This window comes from Oryctolagus cuniculus, chromosome 3, assembly GCF_051225735.1.
Source record: "Oryctolagus cuniculus isolate XC-2025 breed Fujian yellow rabbit chromosome 3, ASM5122573v1, whole genome shotgun sequence".
Classification (NCBI taxonomy): domain Eukaryota; kingdom Metazoa; phylum Chordata; class Mammalia; order Lagomorpha; family Leporidae; genus Oryctolagus; species Oryctolagus cuniculus.
In genome coordinates this window covers 29,423,795-29,443,607 of record NC_142869.1, presented here as the reverse complement: position 1 = coordinate 29,443,607, position 19,813 = coordinate 29,423,795, and the positions used below count along the sequence as shown (strand labels likewise).

Here is a 19,813-nt window from a genome sequence, read left to right as displayed (position 1 = left end):
TGTTTCCTTGAAAAAGCTAATTTTTTTTTGACGGGCAGAGTGGACAGTGAGAGAGACAGAGAGAAAGGTCTTCCTTTACCGTTGGTTCACCCTCCAATGGCCGCCGCGGCCTGCGCGCTGCAGCCGGTGCACTGCGCTGATCCAATGGCAGGAGCCAGGTACTTCTCCTGGTCTCCCATGGGGTGCAGGGCCCAAGCACTTGGGCCATCCTCCACTGTACTCCCTGGCCACAGCAGAGAGCTGGTCTGGAAGAGGGGCAACCGGGACAGAATCTGGCACCCCGACCGGGACTAGAACCTGGTGTGCTGGTGCTGCAAGGCGGAGGATTAGCCTACTGAGCCACGGCGCTGGCTAGAAAAAGCTAATTTTATTATGTTTTCTATCTCCTACTATTCCAAGTTGCCTCTTGATCTGAATTTCCTAATTCAGTTACTATTGTTACTAATTATCCAGCTGTTCAAGACAAAAAAAAAAAAAGAAAGTTGTATGCACCATTGGTTTTCAAAATGTAGTGTGGGAACAGTGTCATAAATTTGAATTAACCTGAAACTTTTTAGAAATGCAAATTCTGGGATCCAACCAAAATCTTCCAAGTCAGAAACTCTGCAGGTGGGAACTGGCAACATAGTTTCAAGCTCTGCAGATGATTCTGGTCATAGTCAAGTTTGAGTACTGCTATTTCAGGCTTGCTTGTCCCTTTGCCCCAATGCTATCTACAGTCAGTCATACCTCTGAACCTTTGCTCATGCTCACAAATTACATGTGTCTTATAATGTGCTGTCATTAACATATTTTTATAATTAGTTTTTTATACTTTTGTCTTTTAACATCTATACCAGAATTGGAGGTGATTTATGCATTGCTCTTATAGTATTGTAGTGTTCTGTATTTGTCTATATATTTAACTTGACCAGCAAGTTTTATACTTTAATACACTTGCATGATACTATTTGCTCTTTTTATTTCAACTTGAAGGATTCTCTTTTTTATTTATTTATTTATTTATTTTTATTTTTTTATTTTTTGACAGGCAGAGTGGACAGTGAGAGAGAGAGACAGAGAGAAAGGTCTTCCTTAGCCGTTGGTTCACCCTCCAATGGCCGCCGCGGCCAGCGCGCTGCGGCCGGCGCACCTCGCTGATCCGATGGCAGGAGCCAGGAGCCAGGTGCTTTTCCTGGGCTCCCATGGGGTGCAGGGCCCAAGCACCTGGGCCATCCTCCACTGCACTCCCTGGCCACAGCAGAGAGCTGGCCTGGAAGAGGGGCAACCGGGACAGAATCCAGCGCCCCAACCGGGACTAGAACCCTGTGTGCTGGCGCCGCTAGGCGGAGGATTAGCCTAGTGAGCCGCGGCGCCGGCCCGAAGGATTCTTTTTCTTGTAAAATATAGATATATTAGTGGTGATGAGTTCTCTCAGTTCATGTTTATCTGCGAACATTTTTATTTTTGAAGGACAGTATTGCTAGGTATAATATTTTTGATTAACAAATGTTTGTCTTGTTCAATCTAAATGTCCATTTCCTTCCCTAGATTTTAGAAGTTTTCAACCATGATTTCTTCAATAAGGTTTTTGTTCCCTCTCTCTTCTCCTTTTGAAATTCTCATAATACATATTCATACTTTTAATGGTATCCCATAAATTCTTTAGACCTTCATCACTCTTTTGCATACTTTTTATTGTTATTGTTATTCTTCTGACTGTATGAATTCAAATGATTTGTCTTTGAGTTCTCTGATTTTTCAGCTTAACAAAGTCTATCATTGAACCCTTTTGGTGATTTTTTCAGATTGCTGTATTCTTCAGCTCCAAATTTGTTTGATTCCTTTTGTACCTCTGTATCTTCTGTTTGTGGATATTCTAGTTTTAAAAAGAATTTATTTTATCTAAATTTTTTAAAAATTATTTATTTATTTAAAATAAGAGTTACAGCCGGCACCGCGGCTCACGAGGCTAATCCTCCGCCTTGCGGCGCCGGCACACCGGGTTCTAGTCCCGGTCGGGGTGCCGGATTCTGTCCCGGTTGCCCCTCTTCCAGGCCAGCTCTCTGCTGTGGCCAGGGAGTGCAGTGGAGGATGGCCCAGGTGCTTGGGCCCTGCACCCCATGGGAGACCAGGATAAGTACCTGGCTCCTGCCATCGGATCAGTGCGGTGCGCCGGCCGCAGTGCGCCACAGCAAAGGAAGACCTTTCTCTCTGTCTCTCTCTCTGTGTCCACTCTGCCTGTAAAACAAAACAAACAAACAAACAAACAAAAAAAAAAGTAAGAGTTACAGAGAGAGGGGATGGGGGGGAGAGAGAGAGAGAGAGAGAGAGAGAGAGAGAGAGAGAGGGAGAGAATCTTCCATCTACTGGTTCACTCCACAAATAGCCAGAACAGCTAAGGTTGAGGCATGCTGAGCTTCCTCTAGGTTTCCCATATGGGTACAGGAGCTCAAGCATTTGGGCCATATTCTTCTGCTTTTTCAGGCACATTGGCAGGGGCTAGATCAGAAGTGGAGCAGCTGGGACTTGAACTGGCACCCATACGGGATGCCAGTGCTACAGATGGTGGCTTAATCTGCTGTTCCACAGTGTGGGCCAATGTTCTCATGAAAAAAATGTTTTTCTTGAGCTCATACAGCATCTTTATAATCATTATTTTGAATTTTTCATATGATGAATATCCCTTCATTTCTTTAGGATTGGTCTGCATATTGAACTTATTCCTTTGTTTGGCTGCATTTCTCTGTTTCTTCATGTGTTTCATAATTGTGTGTTGGGATCCATGCATGTGAAGAAGCAGCCAGTTCTACCAGTGTTTACACACTAGCTTCACATAGGAGAAGATCCTCACCAATCAGCCTACCAGATATTCGAGGGGATTCTAAAACCTGTGTGTGTGTGTGTGTATGTGTGTGTGTGTGCTCGCGGCCATGGAACTACTCTGGGCCTATGTGTCCAATTTCTCAAGCAGAAAGCCTGGCTGCTTTCTTTTTTTCAGGAGCTTATAATCTCTTGCTCTCTCTCTTGTGTCCTTCAGAAGCACTCAAAGTTCTCTGGCTCCAAATAGCAATCTGCCTCAGTCTCCTTTGTTTTCTGTGCCACTAGGCATCCAATGTCTGCTGGTTCATGTTAGCACCCATGTCAGGAGAGACAGATACCAGTGCCCATGCAGTCCTTCAGAAAGCCAGACACGCAGTCCACTGCTCTCTCTGCCTCCCACAGGAGAACTCTCATGTTATACACCTTCTGATTAGGCCAAGGCATGCCAGCTGCAGCAGTTGATCTCTTTCTCTTCTTGGTTCTGAGGCCCGAGGTCATGAAACCATGCTAAGATCACTCAGCCCTCCAAATGAGGATGGGCAGAGGCCATTTTCTTGAAGAGCCAGAAGGCTGGATGCATGTTCCACTATTTTCTTTCCCTCCCAAGTGAGAAGCTTCGACTTGTGTGCCTTCTTCCCATCATACTGAATGTTGCTGGCTGCAGCAAATTGTCCTCCACCCTTCTTTATTCCCAGTGGCCAAGGCATACATATTATTCCAGTTCCATCAGTGTTCTGAGTGGGGCAAGACAGAAACAAGCCCCCAGGGCAATCCTAAAGACCTGAATGTTGGGCTTGGTTCCATGTTCTTTCCACCTGAGGGAGGAGTAAGGATCTGGGCAGATTTTTTTCTCCGGCACTGAACTGTATCATTGTGGGTAACATTGCTCTTCTTATTGATCTCAATACAGATGTGTTCTATGTGTACTTGTCTGGTGCTCTTAACCAGATTCTGAAATTCTCACGAAGGTGGTTTGGTCTGTAAATTAAATCAGTGTTTCTGTGAGGGAACGGTAGCTGAGACTTCTTATTGCATCATTCTGCTGATGTCACTGTTCAGCAACTCAGTCTTTAACCAGGCAGGTGAGATTTTACAAGAGATAAAATATAACATGCTGGATATTCACTCTTACAAGTGGTAGAGAGTGCAGTGACTATGTGAGTCATCTAAACTTGGATCAATTTTTAATTATATCCAGGGAATATGCTTATATGGATAGGAATATAGGGTCAATAATTTTCACACTCATTTGTATCAGGCTTTTGTTAGGTTTAAGCAGACGCAGAGATGATCTGTCAAGGCAGAAAAGACTTATTTTAGAAGGTCAGCATAGGGGGATCTGAAATAAGACTTCAGCCCATCCAGGAAGCAATCAGGGGCCCTTTTAAGCTGCTGGCTAGGAGGGGGTTGTGTGTAACCATACAAGGAATTTGGAAAGCCCCATGGGTAGCTGTTGATCACAGTAAAGGGAAACTGGACATGCAGTTGTTCATCTACAATGTATTGTTCTGGTGGTTTGGAATATCCCGGGTGGTTTGGAATGGTCCAGGGTACTTTAAAGATTATTGCTGGGGAGGTAAAAATTCCAACAGATTAGGGCTGAATATTCGTGCTGAATGGCCTGATCCTGCAAAATGCAGCATATATATATATATATATATATATATATATAGAGAGAGAGAGAGAGAGAGAGAGAGAGAGAGAGAGAGAACTGTCAGTGTTATTTGGAAATGGTCTTGGGGAAGGGGCATCAGGAAACTGGGGCAGACTCAATGGCTGCTTCCTGCTGGGAAAGAGTCTAGTCAGGGAAGTGGTTCCTCTCTATCCCAGTGCTGGGACTGGGTTTGTTGGGTCAGTTGCTGGTGCAGGACATCTCTCAGCAAGAGGATGTCAGCATGGGTTTGAATGAGGTTTTGGGTCGTTGAGTGAACAAATCGCTTCAGGAACTGAAAGAGGCATGGTCCTAGAGATATAAGAAGAAAAAATTTTGTGAGGGGAGTGAGAGCAGAAGCCAGGTAGCCAGGAGGATTTTGATAAACAAGTGTCAGACATTTGCTGCTGAATTTTGGATGTTCTGTCTGCCAGTTTATGAGCAGCATCATGGGCAAGACTGGATTTGTTGATATAAATAGACCTCTTTCCCCACTGTTAACAGGTCCAAGTCCCTTTGGTTTTGTAAGGTGAATGCAGCCAAGTAATAGACTTTACCTTGAGCTCTAAGAAGGCTTTGAGATATTTTGTCTAAGCTTTTTTGTTTATCTTTAGAAAAGGTCTGGTAGTAGGAGAGGAATGTAATAATTCCTCCTACCCAGTGCCCACCCTGGTGGCAATTCCTAAACTGACTAGGAGGGGTATTAGGGTGACAGCATTTTATGACAAATACTTGTGGTTAGAGGGGCCAGTAGAGATTGGTTATTGGGAGCAACATTAACTCTGGGAGACAGAGCAAGAATGCAAATTCTAGTCCAGTTAGTGGGGAGGAAGAGGTGAGTTTTAGTCCCACAAAAGAAAAATATCTCCTGTTAATGTAAGTGGGTTATCAGATGGATGGAAAACATGTTTAAATGAATATGCGCATGACATTGTTCCTGGGTCATTTTCTTTGGTGTTGAGAGTGCCTGCCAATGTGCCATCTGTGAGGGGTTATAACTTGGGTTGCTAGGTTTAAGACATTATTTTAGGGGGCCCAGAATGGAGGGATGGAGAGTGGGAGTTGACCCTGTCAAGACAAAGGGCAGGACCTTTGAAGCCAGGCTTTGTTCTGTTTGAGAAGTTTATAGTGCATTGATTTAGCAGTTTGGAATATCCAGGTGCAGGGCTTTCCCAAGCAATAAATGTCACTAGCCTTTTAGATTATCAATCTGCACCCAGTTTCATCAGGTCCGGAGGCTCATTCCCAGTGACCTAATGGGTTCTGTCAGGCCTCAGTGGCCGAATAGGTAGAATTTATGTATATTTGGAAATCACTGTGTCATTTGAGTTCCCATGGTAGGTTGCCAGGGAAAGGACCCCATTGCACAGAATGATGGCTCACACAGAACTGGGAGTCAGGGTTAGAAGAGTTGGGTACAGAGAGAGTGAGGGAACCTGGGAACAGGACCAGTTGTGTGAATTTGCCGTCAGCCTGGAGGAAGACATAATTTACCCAGGAGTGTGGTGGAATGAGAGGCCATGCCAAGGTGGCCACTGGCAAGTGAGTGTCAGTTACTCAGGAATGGCTTTGAAACCCACCTGGCAACAGAGCCAGCCTGGCAACAGGCTGTGATTGGTTGGGGCATAGACCGCCCCTTGACCAGATTGGCTGGTCTTGGCTATATAAGATGTTGTTCCAACTGTAATAAACGAGTCTGCGGGTTGCTCGCCTCAAGCCTGCTTTCACCTGACTCCCGGGGTCTGTGTGATGACTCCGCGCCTCTTGCCCCCACCACGCTGCTCCTCTCAGAAAGGAATCCACTGCAATATTGTTGAGAAATCAACTGCAACACAGGAGTCTGGTGGTCAGAAGGGCTGGTGATCTTGATTATTACATTGTAAAGTTCAGGAGGGATATTTTTCAGGGTGCTCCCAAGGAGGTTTTTTCTGGCCCTTTTAAAGTGTGGAAGCAAGTAGCTGGTATCTAGACAGATCTTGTTTTAGTTTTGAGCTTTAGATTCCTCTTATGATTAAAGACCCTGAAGGAAGATATTATGAGATCCTTTGAGGGGCCTGGGGTCTGTCTTCTAATTTTTGGAGCTTTTCTTGGATGTCTAGGGGTGCCTGGGGAAATAAAATGAGGGTAGAGGTAGAGTCTGCCCACCTCTGACTCTGGATCTTAGTTGGTATATTTGAAGAGGGCCTCTGAGAGTAAGCTCATAAAAGCTATGGGACGTTTACCAAGTTTTGAGTGACCTCTTGAATTTTATTATACTTTGTAGCCTTAAGGGCAGCATTTTTCATTCCCTGTAATACACAGGTTAAGAAAAGGACTATACACTCTGGATCAGTACAATAGGGTTGATAATGCTATTCTAGTGGGGTGTCAGTTTGGGTCCTGTGTGTCTAGGGAGTTGACAAAGGCCATGGAGGAAGCCCAGACACAGGCCTTTTCTTCAAGTGTAGTGGAAGAGGAAATAACAGTAGCGTCCTGATAGGTGAGGTCAAAGAATGGGTAACATATAGGAAGATAACGGACATGAATGATACCCTCAATGCCAGCCACCTCACAGAGGGACAAGATGGGGATGGTGGTAGGGGGTGAGCAGTTGCGGGTGGTTTTGGGGAGTGTGAATGGGCAGCAGGGAGAGAGAAGGAGGGAGGTGAGAAGTAGAATGGGACTGAGAAGAAGGTTTGGAAGAAGAGGAAGATTCCTCAGAGGGTGCAGATGGGGTATAAGAAGGGGCATGCTTGGCAGGACCAAAGGTTCAGAGTTTAGAGGCCCAGGGATTAGAGGTTTGATCTTTTCCCTGAGGGGGAGAATCTGCTAGTGGTGCAACTGAGGTAGACAGAAGGGCGATTATAGAGAAGGAATTCCTGAATGTAAGGAACCTCATACCATTTTCCCATTGTGATTGATGAAGTTATCTAAGTCTCAAATAATTTGGGCATCAAAGGTCCCATTTTCTGGCCATTGTCTATTATTATCTAGTCTATGTGGTGGCCAAACTGAATTGCAGAAAAAGATGAATCTTTTTGGCATAATTTCTCCCCCTGCATTTGAGCCTTAAAGTTATGGAGGAGTTACCTACGGGATGAATCCTTAGGGGTTCCTGAGGGTGTGTTTCCCCTGCAGAAATTGCGTCAGGGTGTGTCCCAGAGAGTTGAATAGAGCAAAGAGTGAAGGGAAGGGAGTGGGGCAGGTATCCTCAGGTCTCTCACTCCACCATGAAATGACACCATCTCTTAACAGCAGGCTATTCCTTGGGTTAATGAGGTCAGGCCAGAGGGGTACAGTTCCTAGACTAGAGGAGGGACCCGGACCTAGTGCTAGTATTTCTGGGGCAGGAATGCAAGGTCCTCAAGAGGAAACTCAACAGGACTCACCTTGTCTTCCAGAAATGTGATCAGTGTGGAGTGTTGAAGGAGCAATGGAGAGGAGCAGACTTCCCACAAACTGCCTCAAATCACCTTTTGGGGGTACCAAATGCTAGGTTTGAGATCCTCATTTACAATGTGTTGCCCTGGTGGGGCACTTGTAATGATTATTGCTGGGGCAGTAAAAATCCTGCCAGGTTTGGGGTTATTTAGCCCGATGGCATAATGATGAATCCTGAAAATTTTTAATTAGGGAGTTAAGGAAATAATGGGTTGTTCCTATTTCTATTGACGTTTCTAGACTTCCTGGGTCTTAAGCACTGAAGTATCTCTGTCTCTTCATACCTATCTCAGTGCACATGTTCTTGGCAATATACTTGCTTAGCACACATAACCAGATTCTGAAATAGATTCTGAAATGACCTCCAAGGCACTATGGACTCACAACATTTTATGAAATTTTCATATAGGAATCCTGGCAAATGGCAGAGGATGGCAAATAAAGGCAAATGATGCATTTAGTATAAATTGTTCATAACATGGTAAGAAAAGCTTGGGAAAAAGGAATGTAATTGGTGTTTTTTATGTGAAATTTAAAAAATTTATTAATATAAAGAGAACAGGTTTAATGTTTCATAGATACACTTCTAAGAAGACAACCTCTCCCTCCCTGAAGCCCCCTCAAATATCTTTAAAGAGTTGGTGGCTAATCTTGGTTCCTTATAAATTTTTTTAAAAAGATTTATTTATGTGAAAGGAAGAATGACAGAGATTGATCTATTTACCATCTTCTGGTTCACTCCCAAAATGGCTGCAACAGTGAGGGCAGGACCAGGTTGAAGCCAGGAGCCAGAGACTCCATCCTGATCTCCCACATGGGTGGTAAGGGCCAAATATCTTGGCCAGCATCTGCTGCTTTCACAGGTGCATTAGCAGAGAGCTGGATCAGAAACAGAGCAGCCAGGACTCAGACAGCTCTCTGGGATTTTGGTACTGCAAGCTGCGGCTTAACCTGCTGTGCTTCAGCACCAGCCCCTTCTTATAAATTCTAAAAGGGTGCAGAGGGAATTAATGTTTCTCAAACTAGCCTTTACAATTTCAGTGTTTCAATTTAGTTCTTTGGCTGAGAGATCTTGCCTATGATTCTCAGATCTTGTGATTCTCTGGACTGAAAAAAATTTCCAACTTTTTGGCAGTTATCCAGTTCATATCATAAATATCCATGCCAAGTCCTTTTGTTTTTTTCACTTGCTACAATCGCCACTACAGAGAATTGGCTACCTCAAGGCCAGATCCTTTGCCTTGGCATTATATGGAAATGGGTCTCATCAGAAACCAGAGTCCAATTATTTTAACTCTTTCATGTTCTTGCTACATACATGTGCCTTTAATTTCATATATATCAATTTTTCCAATTGCTTAGCCAATTCACTCTACTTTCTTTTTTTCTACTTAGTTGGGATTCATAACAGAGTATCTAACCCCATGGAACTCATAGTAAGTTCTTGGGCCAGCATGGACAGTACCTGGTAACTTGTTAGAAATGTACAGTCTTAGGCCCATCCAACCTGCATTTTAGAATCATGTTAACAGGATCCTCAGATTTGTATGCACATTGATGGTTGTTTTTTAGCAAGTTTCTTTGATTGTCATACACTTCTATTTTTTCCCCTTGTTCATTACTCACCAAATCAATCGTGGTGTGGTTCCCTACCACATTGAAGTTACTTACTGTGTCTCCACATCTAAGCAGTTTTTCTGTGAGCAGATACCACCTTTCTAATTACAGTTAGATGCTATAATTAGTAATATTCTAGTAGCACAATGAATAATGTTAAAGGTTCTTCAAGTTAATTGTTATGAAGTCATGAGCCAGTTAATAAAAAGCTAACAAAATAGCAGGATCAGTGAACTATTTATTCTAAAGTACATAATTGCATCTTAACAGAATATTCCTGAGGACAATGGATTTGATATAAATATAATAACACTAACAGTGGGGGTTTTTGAAATTGCATGGAAGTAATTTTGGAGTGATGTTTTGTCTTCCAACTGCCCATCACCAAATTAGTCCAGAAGAAAAAACACTGGGTACATTGGGGCTGATTGAGTGGCTTTTGAAGTGTCTTCTCTGTGTAAGAGTATTAGAAACCACAGGCCATACCAGACACCTGGATACACTTGAAACTTATGAAACAAGGGAAGGAGGGGTTGGAGGGGTTAACAGAAATATTAGACTGTTTCCTTGTCTAGTTCCCTGTTTTCACTAGGCTGTGTGTCATCAGAGCAAGTTTACCCATTTTATGTACACAGACCCCTAGTCAGGCACCTTGCATACATGCATGTTTAATTACTTCGAGAGAGAAATTATTTGAACACATTGCTCATGGCACAACTAATAAAATAGCATGTCCTAGCAATAAGCTGACAGTGTTAGCCATCCATTCAGATTATATCAGAAAGAGGGTGCATGCTAAATTTTGAGTGTTGAATCCTAAGCAAATGATCAGTATAAGCCATCAGCTTTCACCATGAGCCACATCAGTACTTCTCAGGTTACAAATGTCTTTCTTAATATCCCAGCTCCATCAGAGAAGAGGAATTAGGCAATTGTGATACTTCTTTAAAAACTGATTTACAAAGAATCCTGCCTTCCCCTGCATAATGAAATGCTCACAGTGGTTTCTCTAACACTTATCTGGAGAGTGACAAGGCATCAACTGCAGACTTAATGTCACCAAGGCTATAATTTGCATGTAGATGAAAAGTTAACACAGTGGAGAAATGCGAAATTAAACTGGTTAACTATAAGCAGTGGCCCTGCTAAGATCCATTTCTCTGTCCTCACTGTTTTATCTTTTGACTTTCTGTGTTTGATGCTTTCTCCCATAACTCATGAAACTGTCAAATAACCTCTCAAGGGTGCACTAGCACAGGGCTTCTGTGAAATAATGTTTGGACTGTTCACACAATCCAACCAAGGAAGCCAGCATGTTCTCCAACAAAAAAGCCAGTGTTCTCTTGCTTTGTTAACTGACCCATAGTGTTTGAAGGAAAAGACTGAATTGGGATGGACAACAAAAAAAGGAAGCAACTTTTCGTTGGCTGCCACAGATTTTTCTGTTTAAGTGATACTTATTAGAGAACACATAGACTTTTAATGATCCTGAATCCAAATGGAAAATATCTTCAGAAAAAGAAATGACAGAAAAGTTATTATTCTCTTCTAATCAGAGAGTATGAAAAGGAGGCAAAAGTTTTTCCTAATGCAAAAGTAGGAGAAAACAACTCAAACTATTATGAGGAAGTCACAAGAGACAAATTACTTCTTCAAGTTTTATATTTGTTCATGGAATGAACTGTGGAGCAATCTGATGTGCTTGTCATTATTTTTCTTCGAGTAGAAAGATGTGTGGGGGAGTGGTAAACTAAAAAGCAATGCTAGCTGGCTTTGCCAATTAAAATGTCATCTGTGGAGAGGTAGTGGAAATGCTCCAAGCATCACTCTGGACTCTCCGTGGGACCTCTGCAAGACTTTGTCCTCTCCATGTCTCATTGCTTGCACTATAGATTTGACATTAGTATACATCTTTCACTCAAAGGAAAGAAATAAAAATAAGCTTTTACTCTAGGTATTATGAGTTGTTCTATCAATAGATTAGAGGTATGAAGAGCATTTTAATCACAGGTGTCAGAGATCAAACTATGATTTGGAGATGCAAAAAATTACTTTACAGTTTGGGAAATCTCTATTGTGCTAAGTGACACTAACCAGCTGTGTCATGAAAGTAGTGGTATAAAGTCATCCCAGGTGATGCAGCAGAACTCCTTGTCAACTTTTGCCTATACATTTTATAATTATACCTCATTTAATCCCCTCTTCCATTCGATGTTCCTTTCAGAAATGGTCAGTAGGGAAATCAATTTCTAGACCTTTAGTTAATAACTGTGGGGTAGACTCTAATACGTATGAGATGGTTAATCCACTGCTCTGACTCTAATACGTATGAGATGGTTAATCCACTGCTCTGCTGGAAGCCTAGTAGATTCCTCCTAATTCTGTGATGATAAGATTTAAGAATATTTTCCTCTTCGAAATTTCTATTTTCAGAAAGTAGTACAAATCTTGTTTAAACCCAACATAGGCACATTTAATATTTAAATCTTGTTTAAACCCAATGATAGGCACATTTAAACAATGAAGAAAGAGAACAAATCCCAAACAAAAGTTATCATTTGCCATTGAAGGAAAATATTTCTTCAGGTTTAAATTGAAAGAAAAAAAGCATGACAATAAATAATCCTAATAAAGTTTTATTGAGAACCAGTTAAGTCAAATCCTTTACAGAACACAGAAATACCTATGATCCCAGCCCCTTCCAATAAACGACAATATAACATTGGGGTGGATTCCCTGAATATTCCAAACGTGTTGTTTTTACCTATAGGAGAGAAACAGTCTTCTGCAGTTCAACACTATAGGAAATACAGGAATGGGGTGTTCTGATCTGCTTAGAGGAAGCAGAATGAATCAGAAATCAGACTGCCCAATAAAGAACAACAGATGAATTCTAATAACTAAAGACATATTTAAATGAATGCTTAATCTTTGTATTTCAAAACCAGCTGGTAGAAGGCAGAGCATCATAAAATTAGACCCAAGTTAACTCAAGGATGCAGAGGCAGAGTATGTCTTTAAATTGAATTCTTTAGGGGAGTGGTACTACAGACAGAAAATGGCCTTAGATCCACTTTTACTTAAAACCATACCTACCATGAAGACTTTTGATGCCAAATAGCTGGACTGACATCAAAGATGAAAAGGGGACAAATGGCTCTAAGGATTAAAGACTGACAACTCAGCTCTCTAAAGCCCAACAGGATCCATGGAAATGGTGGTGTTAATGTTAACAGTTGTTACATGATCAAAAGTTAACTACTGCAATCTCGCATTACTACATGAACAGAAACATCCAACAGGATAAATGAACACTGCTGGACAAGCTTTGAAGGGTTTATTACCTAGTGTTTGCATGGAGATAAGAGTGAAAGTATTGGGCTTTTGTAGAAAGTTTCCTTCTATCAAGAAGAAAATATCTGAGTAAAAATGTGCTAAAAATGGAACTACAGCCATGATGATTTTTCCCCTTAAAACTAAGAAAGCCAGTGTGAAAGTTTCTTTCAATCAGTACCACAATGTTAAGGTACTAGTCTTTGTAGTTTCTGCCTGAGTTTAAAATCCTATCAAAACTTTCTTAGCCGTTAAGCATAAATAACGAAAACAGTGGCACAAATACAAAATCCCGACAGTTTAAAAAGTCTTAAGAAGCTAAAAAATAAAAAAAAGGAAATGAAAGGAACTTGAGTTGTGTTTGTGTTTTTGTGTTGATTAATGAGTAATAAGAATCTTATTTCAAATGTTCTTTTCCCTGCTTTGAAATCTTCCTTGGGGTTGAACTAATTAGGGTGCTTGGAGAACCACTGTAATCAAATCTATGGAGCACAGAAAAGTGTATTTTGTTCTTTTCTCCTTAGTAACTATGGTAGCTAAAAGTGCAGGCACAGTATGGCAAGACACTTAACTGAACCAACTGAGCTTTACTCTTTAAAGTTGGTTGCCCAGCCAAAGGCAAAGTAACTTAGCCATGCACTATTTTTACTAATTACTGTAAATGCTGACAGTGTTGATCCAGAACTTTCACAAGAAGGCACAGCTTGCACTCGGCTTTCTGCAGCCCTTTAGAAATCAGAGAGGAGACTAGAAGGAGTATGTTAATCCTAACAATGGAGCAGTGGGCTGCTTTTTGGATTCTACTATCAGTAGTCTCTAATGGGTTAGACAATTTCCAATAATATTAGCTATTTTGGTGCTAACTGGAAAGTAATAGAGGAAGGATCCCCATATGTACTAGTATACACTCAGTGGGGATTTGTTTTAAAGTTCCAATAAAAATAGCATGTTTTTGTGACCAAGAGACCCTCGAAATAGGCACATTTAAAATTCTTAGGCCCTGTTTTTTTGTTTTTTTTTTAAGCTGCAAAATATTCCAAAATCAATCAAAAAGAGACAAAATAGGCGTGGGAAAGCAGCAATGAAAGGAAGAGGAGCTGATGAGTCAAAACATGCAGACAGAATCTGAAGCACCAGGGAGTCTTCTTTCACCAAATAAAACCCAACTCTTTGGTCTCAGAAATTGAATTGTTAAGCTGAGGATGTGCAAAGATTCATTTGTTCTAAGCATGAATTCTAGATTTTACTTCTTAGATGAACAGCATTTTTAGCAGAAGTTTAGTGTTTGTATTCAAGTTACTGATTGGTTATATGGCATTACCTTTTCTGCCTCTCATTTTAAAACAAATTTCTATTGCTGTACTATTTAGTAAAAACGCTAATATTCAGATAAACTGATATGAGAGAAAGTATTTTATGGCTTGTACCAAATAGACAGGATTAAAGCATAGTCATACTGCAAAGTAAATTAAACACAAGAGGAAATTTAGACGGTCAGTCGAACAGAGTGGACTAGAATTCTAGTTTGCAGCACATTCACACACAAAATTTACTTCCTTATATGAGTATCAGTACCAAACAATACAAACAAATGTAGATAAATAGTTCCAAAATATACTAGGTTATTTTAGAGAAAGCAATAAACTGTAATTGTTAGCTTATCTTGAACTTTCAAATAAGAATTTTTACAATGACTGTCAAATTTTAGAATTTTTGATAGAAACATTGGCTTACAGAGCCTTACAGACAAAAATAAGCAAACTCAAAAGTACATGTAGTTCTAGTCCAAGTAGGCATCAAAAATTTCAAAAATGTTATTTAGGTCCTTAGTAGAGTTTGTAGCTTGTGAAATCATGCTTTTGAAAGCATATAGTTATAATTTTGTCCCCTTTCATAATCAGCCACTTAGAGAAAGTAAGTTATGTAAGTTGTCTGCCCTCCTTGTTGAAGGAAAAGTATTAAACAGGAGAGGTGGAGGGCGATATTCAACAATGGTCATATATTTATCTTTGTTTATCTATAGTTTCTTTTACAAACATTTGGAACCATAACAGATGGTTACATTTATAAACTTAACTATAATTTTCTCCAAGTTCTGAAATATATGTCTATGACCTCAAAATACTACACATCCTCTTTTCAGGAAGAAACAGAACTTCAAGGACTGCTTCAGATACTTTTAAATAAATATAAATACGAAAACAAGAAACTAAATGAAAGACAAATTTTGAAAAAAATATCAACCAGGTACACCTTTGATTCTATTTCCTTGAAAAGCATGGAAGCACAGAGCCAGCTTTGAATACATGGAAAGGATCATGCTTAAGTTGCAGGGGGCATGCTTTCTTTTTAGAGTTCAAAGGCAGGGAACCTGGCTTTCGTGGGGACTAACAGGTCAGCCAAGAAATATATTGTTCCAGCCATTCCTGAAGGAAGAGAAAGAGGTAAAAGTTATTATATCAGATGATTCCATTTTATAGGGTAGCTTCATTTTTCAGCATCAAGTATATTATGACATTAGTGATAATAATTTAAAGGATGTGGGAATCTGTCTAAATTTATCATACACACTGTAGAGTTGGAACGTTAGCTTTTTCATCCAGGTGGAACACAGAAGAGAGGAGGAGTCCAACAAATTCAAGTCACAGCCCTGTCACTTACCATACCTGAGCTGCTTCACCAGGGCACCATGGGCCACTTAGGCTGAGCCCATGTCCTCTCATCTGTGACACAAGCACAGAAATACCTGTATGTTTTTGCCAAAATGATTCATGATAGCATCTGAAAGATTGCTAGCATGTGCCTGACTCCACATATGGCAGTTACCACTATTACTACTGTTATTAGGTCTGTGGTAGTACAGGTGCTTAGTATTGATTTGTCATACTAGGAAATAATGAAGTGGTTGAAGAAAATTAATCTGTTGATAAAACTCAAATTCAAATACATTAATTACCAAGCAGAGAAGGATATGCTGCTATTATAAAGCAAATCAATAACATGTGAAAAATACCTTCAAAGAGGGAAAAAGGAGTATCCGGTGTTCTGCATCCATGTTCTCCATAATCTAAGCACCATTCAGCGAACTGAAAATGTGATCAAGTTAAATTACTGCAGTGGTTTTATCCAGGGACCCCACAACTTGATATTATCCCTAAGGATTACTCTGAAAAGTCAGAAACTATCAAATCAGAGAAAAGGGACTGGTGCAGAGAACCGAATGGTCTCAAACAGTGTAATGCACCACACAAGGTATTTAGTGAGCTATCAGAGACACATATCACCAAGGTTAACAAAATCAAAGGAAAAATATCATCCTTTGCCTTTCTTATTTTACTCATAAATGCTTTAGAGTAGAAAGTATTATGTCCTTTAAAAGAAGAGAGTTAATTCAATTGAACAGCTTTTGGAAGTTTTTCCTTAAAGAACATGTTTGTTATCTATAGACAGTTTAAAAAATACGCCAACTAAATCCAATGAGTAATAGCCCTTTCTACAGCCTCCTGGAAGAGCTGCTTTCCTTTCAATGGTTCTGACTCCTACCTTACAGGCCCTGTACAGACACTTCATGTCTTGTGTCAGGTTGTACAGCGTCAGGAAGGCATAGGCATTCCCCGCAGCACCGTGGCACAGCCCATATCCCTTCTTCAACAACCCGTACTGCCAGATCACATCAGCACACTGATAGGCATCACAGAGATACTGCTCCTCTTTGAATACCTGCAGGGTCAAGAGACTTGAATTTTATTACACGGGATATAAAAGCAAGTTCTATTAACATTTCTTCTGAGAGGTAACAGATGTTACATTAGTAGTGACAAATTATGATAACTGACTAGTTTTCCATCATCCTTTTTAAAAATATTTGAACATGATTTCTCAGTATAGTTTGTTTACCTGCATGTGGTTCATCTATGTGTGTGTTACTGATGAAGCACTGTTGAACTTACAATTTGCTGTTTTTATCTGTCACATTTCAAAGAACACACGCTTATCCTATCCAAGCTAAGACGCCCTTCACTATTAAGAAGTTTCTAGCCCATGAGAGTATTTCAGGCATGGAAAGCCAAGACACTCTGGTAAAAAACAAACAAACAAACAAACAAACAAACAAACAAAAACCTAAATGAAAGATCTCTGTGAGTGAGATCCCAGTGGAAAGAACAGGTCTTCAAAGAAGGAGGTACCTTTCTCTGAAGGGAGGAGAGAACCTCCACTTTGACTATGACCTTGTCTAAACAAGATAAGAGTTGGAGAACTCAAGGGGCTTCCATAGCCTTGGAAACTCATGACTGGTGCATAGGGAGATTACTGATGCCATAAACAGGAGTGTCAATTGGTAAAGTCAACAACAGGAGTCACTGTGCACTTACTCCTCATGTAGGATCTCTGTCCTTAATGTGCTGTACATTGAGGCTTAATGCTATAACGAGTACTCAAACAGTATATTTCACTTTGTGTTTCTATGGGGGTGCAAACTGTTGAAATCTTTACTTAATGTATACTAAACTGATCTTCCGTTAAAAAAAAAAAAAAAAAAAAAGAAGAAACTAGCAATTCCCAACTTGACTCTCACTAGGATTAAACATGACAATAGGTCTGATCTGATTTCATCATCATTTAAAAAATCATCTATTATTTTTCACTTTATGTTTCTGGGTGGCAGCAAACTGTTGAAATCTTTACTTAATGTATGCTAAACTGATCTTCTGTATATAAAGAGAATTGAAAATGAATCCTCATGTGAATGGAAGGGGAGAGGGAGTGGGAAAGGGGAGGGTTGCGGGTGGGAGGGACGTTATGGGGGGGAAGCCATTGTAATCCATAAGCCGTACTTTGGAAATTTATATTCATTAAATAAAAGTTAAAAAAAAAGTAAATAAAAAAAAAAGAAGTTTCTTTACACACTGGAGAAGAAATTGTAATTTATTAACATCAAAGTTGATTATAAAACACCAAACTTTGTAAGGAAAATTCAGATAGATCTTTACAATCTTTTGCTGTCTCCTATATCTTAAGCAAAGATTTCAAAATTATTCTGAGTAAATTATTTTTGAGATCTTATTGCAATAAGGGTCTTTAAAAATAGAAGCCAGTTTTAAAAGTTTTTCTTTATCTCTAACTTTCCAAAATGTAGGATTTGACACACTGAAAGCTTATATGAGATGCCAGTGCCTATTTATAACTGTAAGTTATAAATGCTTTGATAAATTTTCTATTTTATCACTAAAATGAGAAAATACACGTACCTTGTAGGCCTGGATGAGCATGTAGATTACCCCAGGGGCACCATGACACCAGTGGACAAGCAGATCTCGATTATCACCCACACATGGAGGGTAATTGCCAGAAGGAAATTTCAGCTGGCAAACGTAGTCCACGCTGGGTTTGACCAAATTATGCAACTTCCCTTGGCTCACTTGAAGGCTAGGCTAAAAGTGAGAAATGGACATATTAGTTCTGCTGAAACAGAAACTTCCCAAGGCCTGAGTATTTTTTTTCCCCAGATTTTGAGTATTTTTTTTCCCCAGATTTATCTATTTATTTGAAAGTCAGAGTTAAAGAGAGGCAGGGAGGCCGGCACTGCAACTCAATAGGCTAATCCTCCACCTGTGGCACTGGCACCCCGGGTTCTAGTGCCATTGGGGCGCCAGATTCTGTCCTCATTGCTCCTTTTCCAGTCCAGCCCTCTGCTGTGGCCCGGGAAGGCAGTGGAGGATGACCCAGGTCCTTGGGCCCTGCATCTGCATGGGAGACCAGGAAGAAGCACCTGGCTCCTGGCTTCAGATCAGTGCAGCACACCAGCTGCAACGCGCCGGCTGTAGGGGCTACTTGGGGGGTGAACCAACGGAAAAAGGAAGACCTTTCTCTCTGTCTCTCTCTCTCACTGTCTAACTCTGCCTGTCAAAAAAAAAAAAAAAAAAAAAAAAAAAAAGGAGAGGCAGGGAGAGAAAGGGGTCTTCCATCTGCTGGTTCACTCCCCAGATGGCCACAATGGCCAGAGTGGCACCAATCTGAAGGAGCTTCTTTCAGGTTCCCCATGCAGATGCAGAGGCCCAAGGACTTGGGCCATCTTCTACTGCTTTCTCAGGCCATATCAGAGAGCTGGATCAGAAGTGGAGCAGCTGACACTAGAACTGGCATCCATATAGGATGCCAGCACTGCAGGTGGCGGCTTTACCTGGTACCTCACAGAGCCAACCCCAAAGTATGAGTTTTAAACCAGAAACAAATCATGACCAAGAGAAGTTGAAAGGTCATTAAGACATTTTAGATGTCATCTAGTTTTATAACCTGATACCTTGATTTTAATCTATAATTTTAAATAATGGAACCAACTAAAACTGCTATCATGTAACTCTTGGGGCCTTCTATATGTATTACTCCTCAGTTTTTGTTGTTATCTCCATACATTTCAATGATTTTCCTTAGTGCTTGATAATGTCAGTCTAAGAGGAAGTTACTAAGGTTTCTTTTCTTTTTTTTTTTTTTTTCTTTTTTATTCGACAGGTAGAGTTAGACAGTGAGAGAGAGAGAGACAGAGAGAAAGGTCTTCCTTCCGTTGGTTCACCCCCCAAATGGCCGCTGCGGCCGGAGCTACGCCAATCCGAAGCCAGGAGCCAGGTGCTTCCTCCTGGTCTCCCATGGGGTGCAGGAGCCCAAGCACCTGGGCCATCCTCCACTGCCTTCCCAGGCCACAGCAGAGAGCGGGACTGGAAGAGGAGCAACCGGGACTAGAACCCGGTACCCATAAGGGATGCCGGTGCCACAGGCGGAGGATTAACCAAGTGAGCCACAACGCCGGCCCAACTAAGGTTTCAATTCCTACAGCATGCTGTAAAGGCCACAAGAGAGGTGCATTAGACAATACAAGTCAGCTTTTGTTATTATATTTAGAGAAGTGATAGATGATAGTTCTGAAAGAAGAGGATACCAACAAGGTAAGAGACCTGGAGTCTAGGTACCAAACTACAGAGTGACACTAGATGA

At 40.9% G+C, this 19,813-nt stretch overlaps 2 protein-coding genes across 6 annotated transcripts in view; one reads left to right on the top strand and one right to left on the bottom strand.

The window, feature by feature from the left end:
• The window catches only part of LOC149127296 (uncharacterized), a 264,015-nt gene that overhangs the window by 216,137 nt on the left and 28,065 nt on the right, over positions 1 to 19,813 (top strand). The window lies entirely within an intron of this gene.
• The window catches only part of LANCL1 (LanC like glutathione S-transferase 1), a 40,702-nt gene continuing 32,999 nt past the window's right edge, over positions 12,111 to 19,813 (bottom strand). For both annotated transcript variants that reach the window (XM_002712454.6, XM_017343077.3), the window contains exons 7-10: positions 18,073 to 18,255; positions 16,367 to 16,543; positions 15,837 to 15,909; positions 12,111 to 15,249 (exon numbers count right to left, since the gene is read on the bottom strand). In XM_002712454.6, coding sequence (XP_002712500.1) covers positions 15,173 to 15,249; positions 15,837 to 15,909; positions 16,367 to 16,543; positions 18,073 to 18,255 — 510 coding nt within the window. In that variant the 3' untranslated portion in view covers positions 12,111 to 15,172. The remainder of the gene's footprint in view (positions 15,250 to 15,836; positions 15,910 to 16,366; positions 16,544 to 18,072; positions 18,256 to 19,813) is intronic.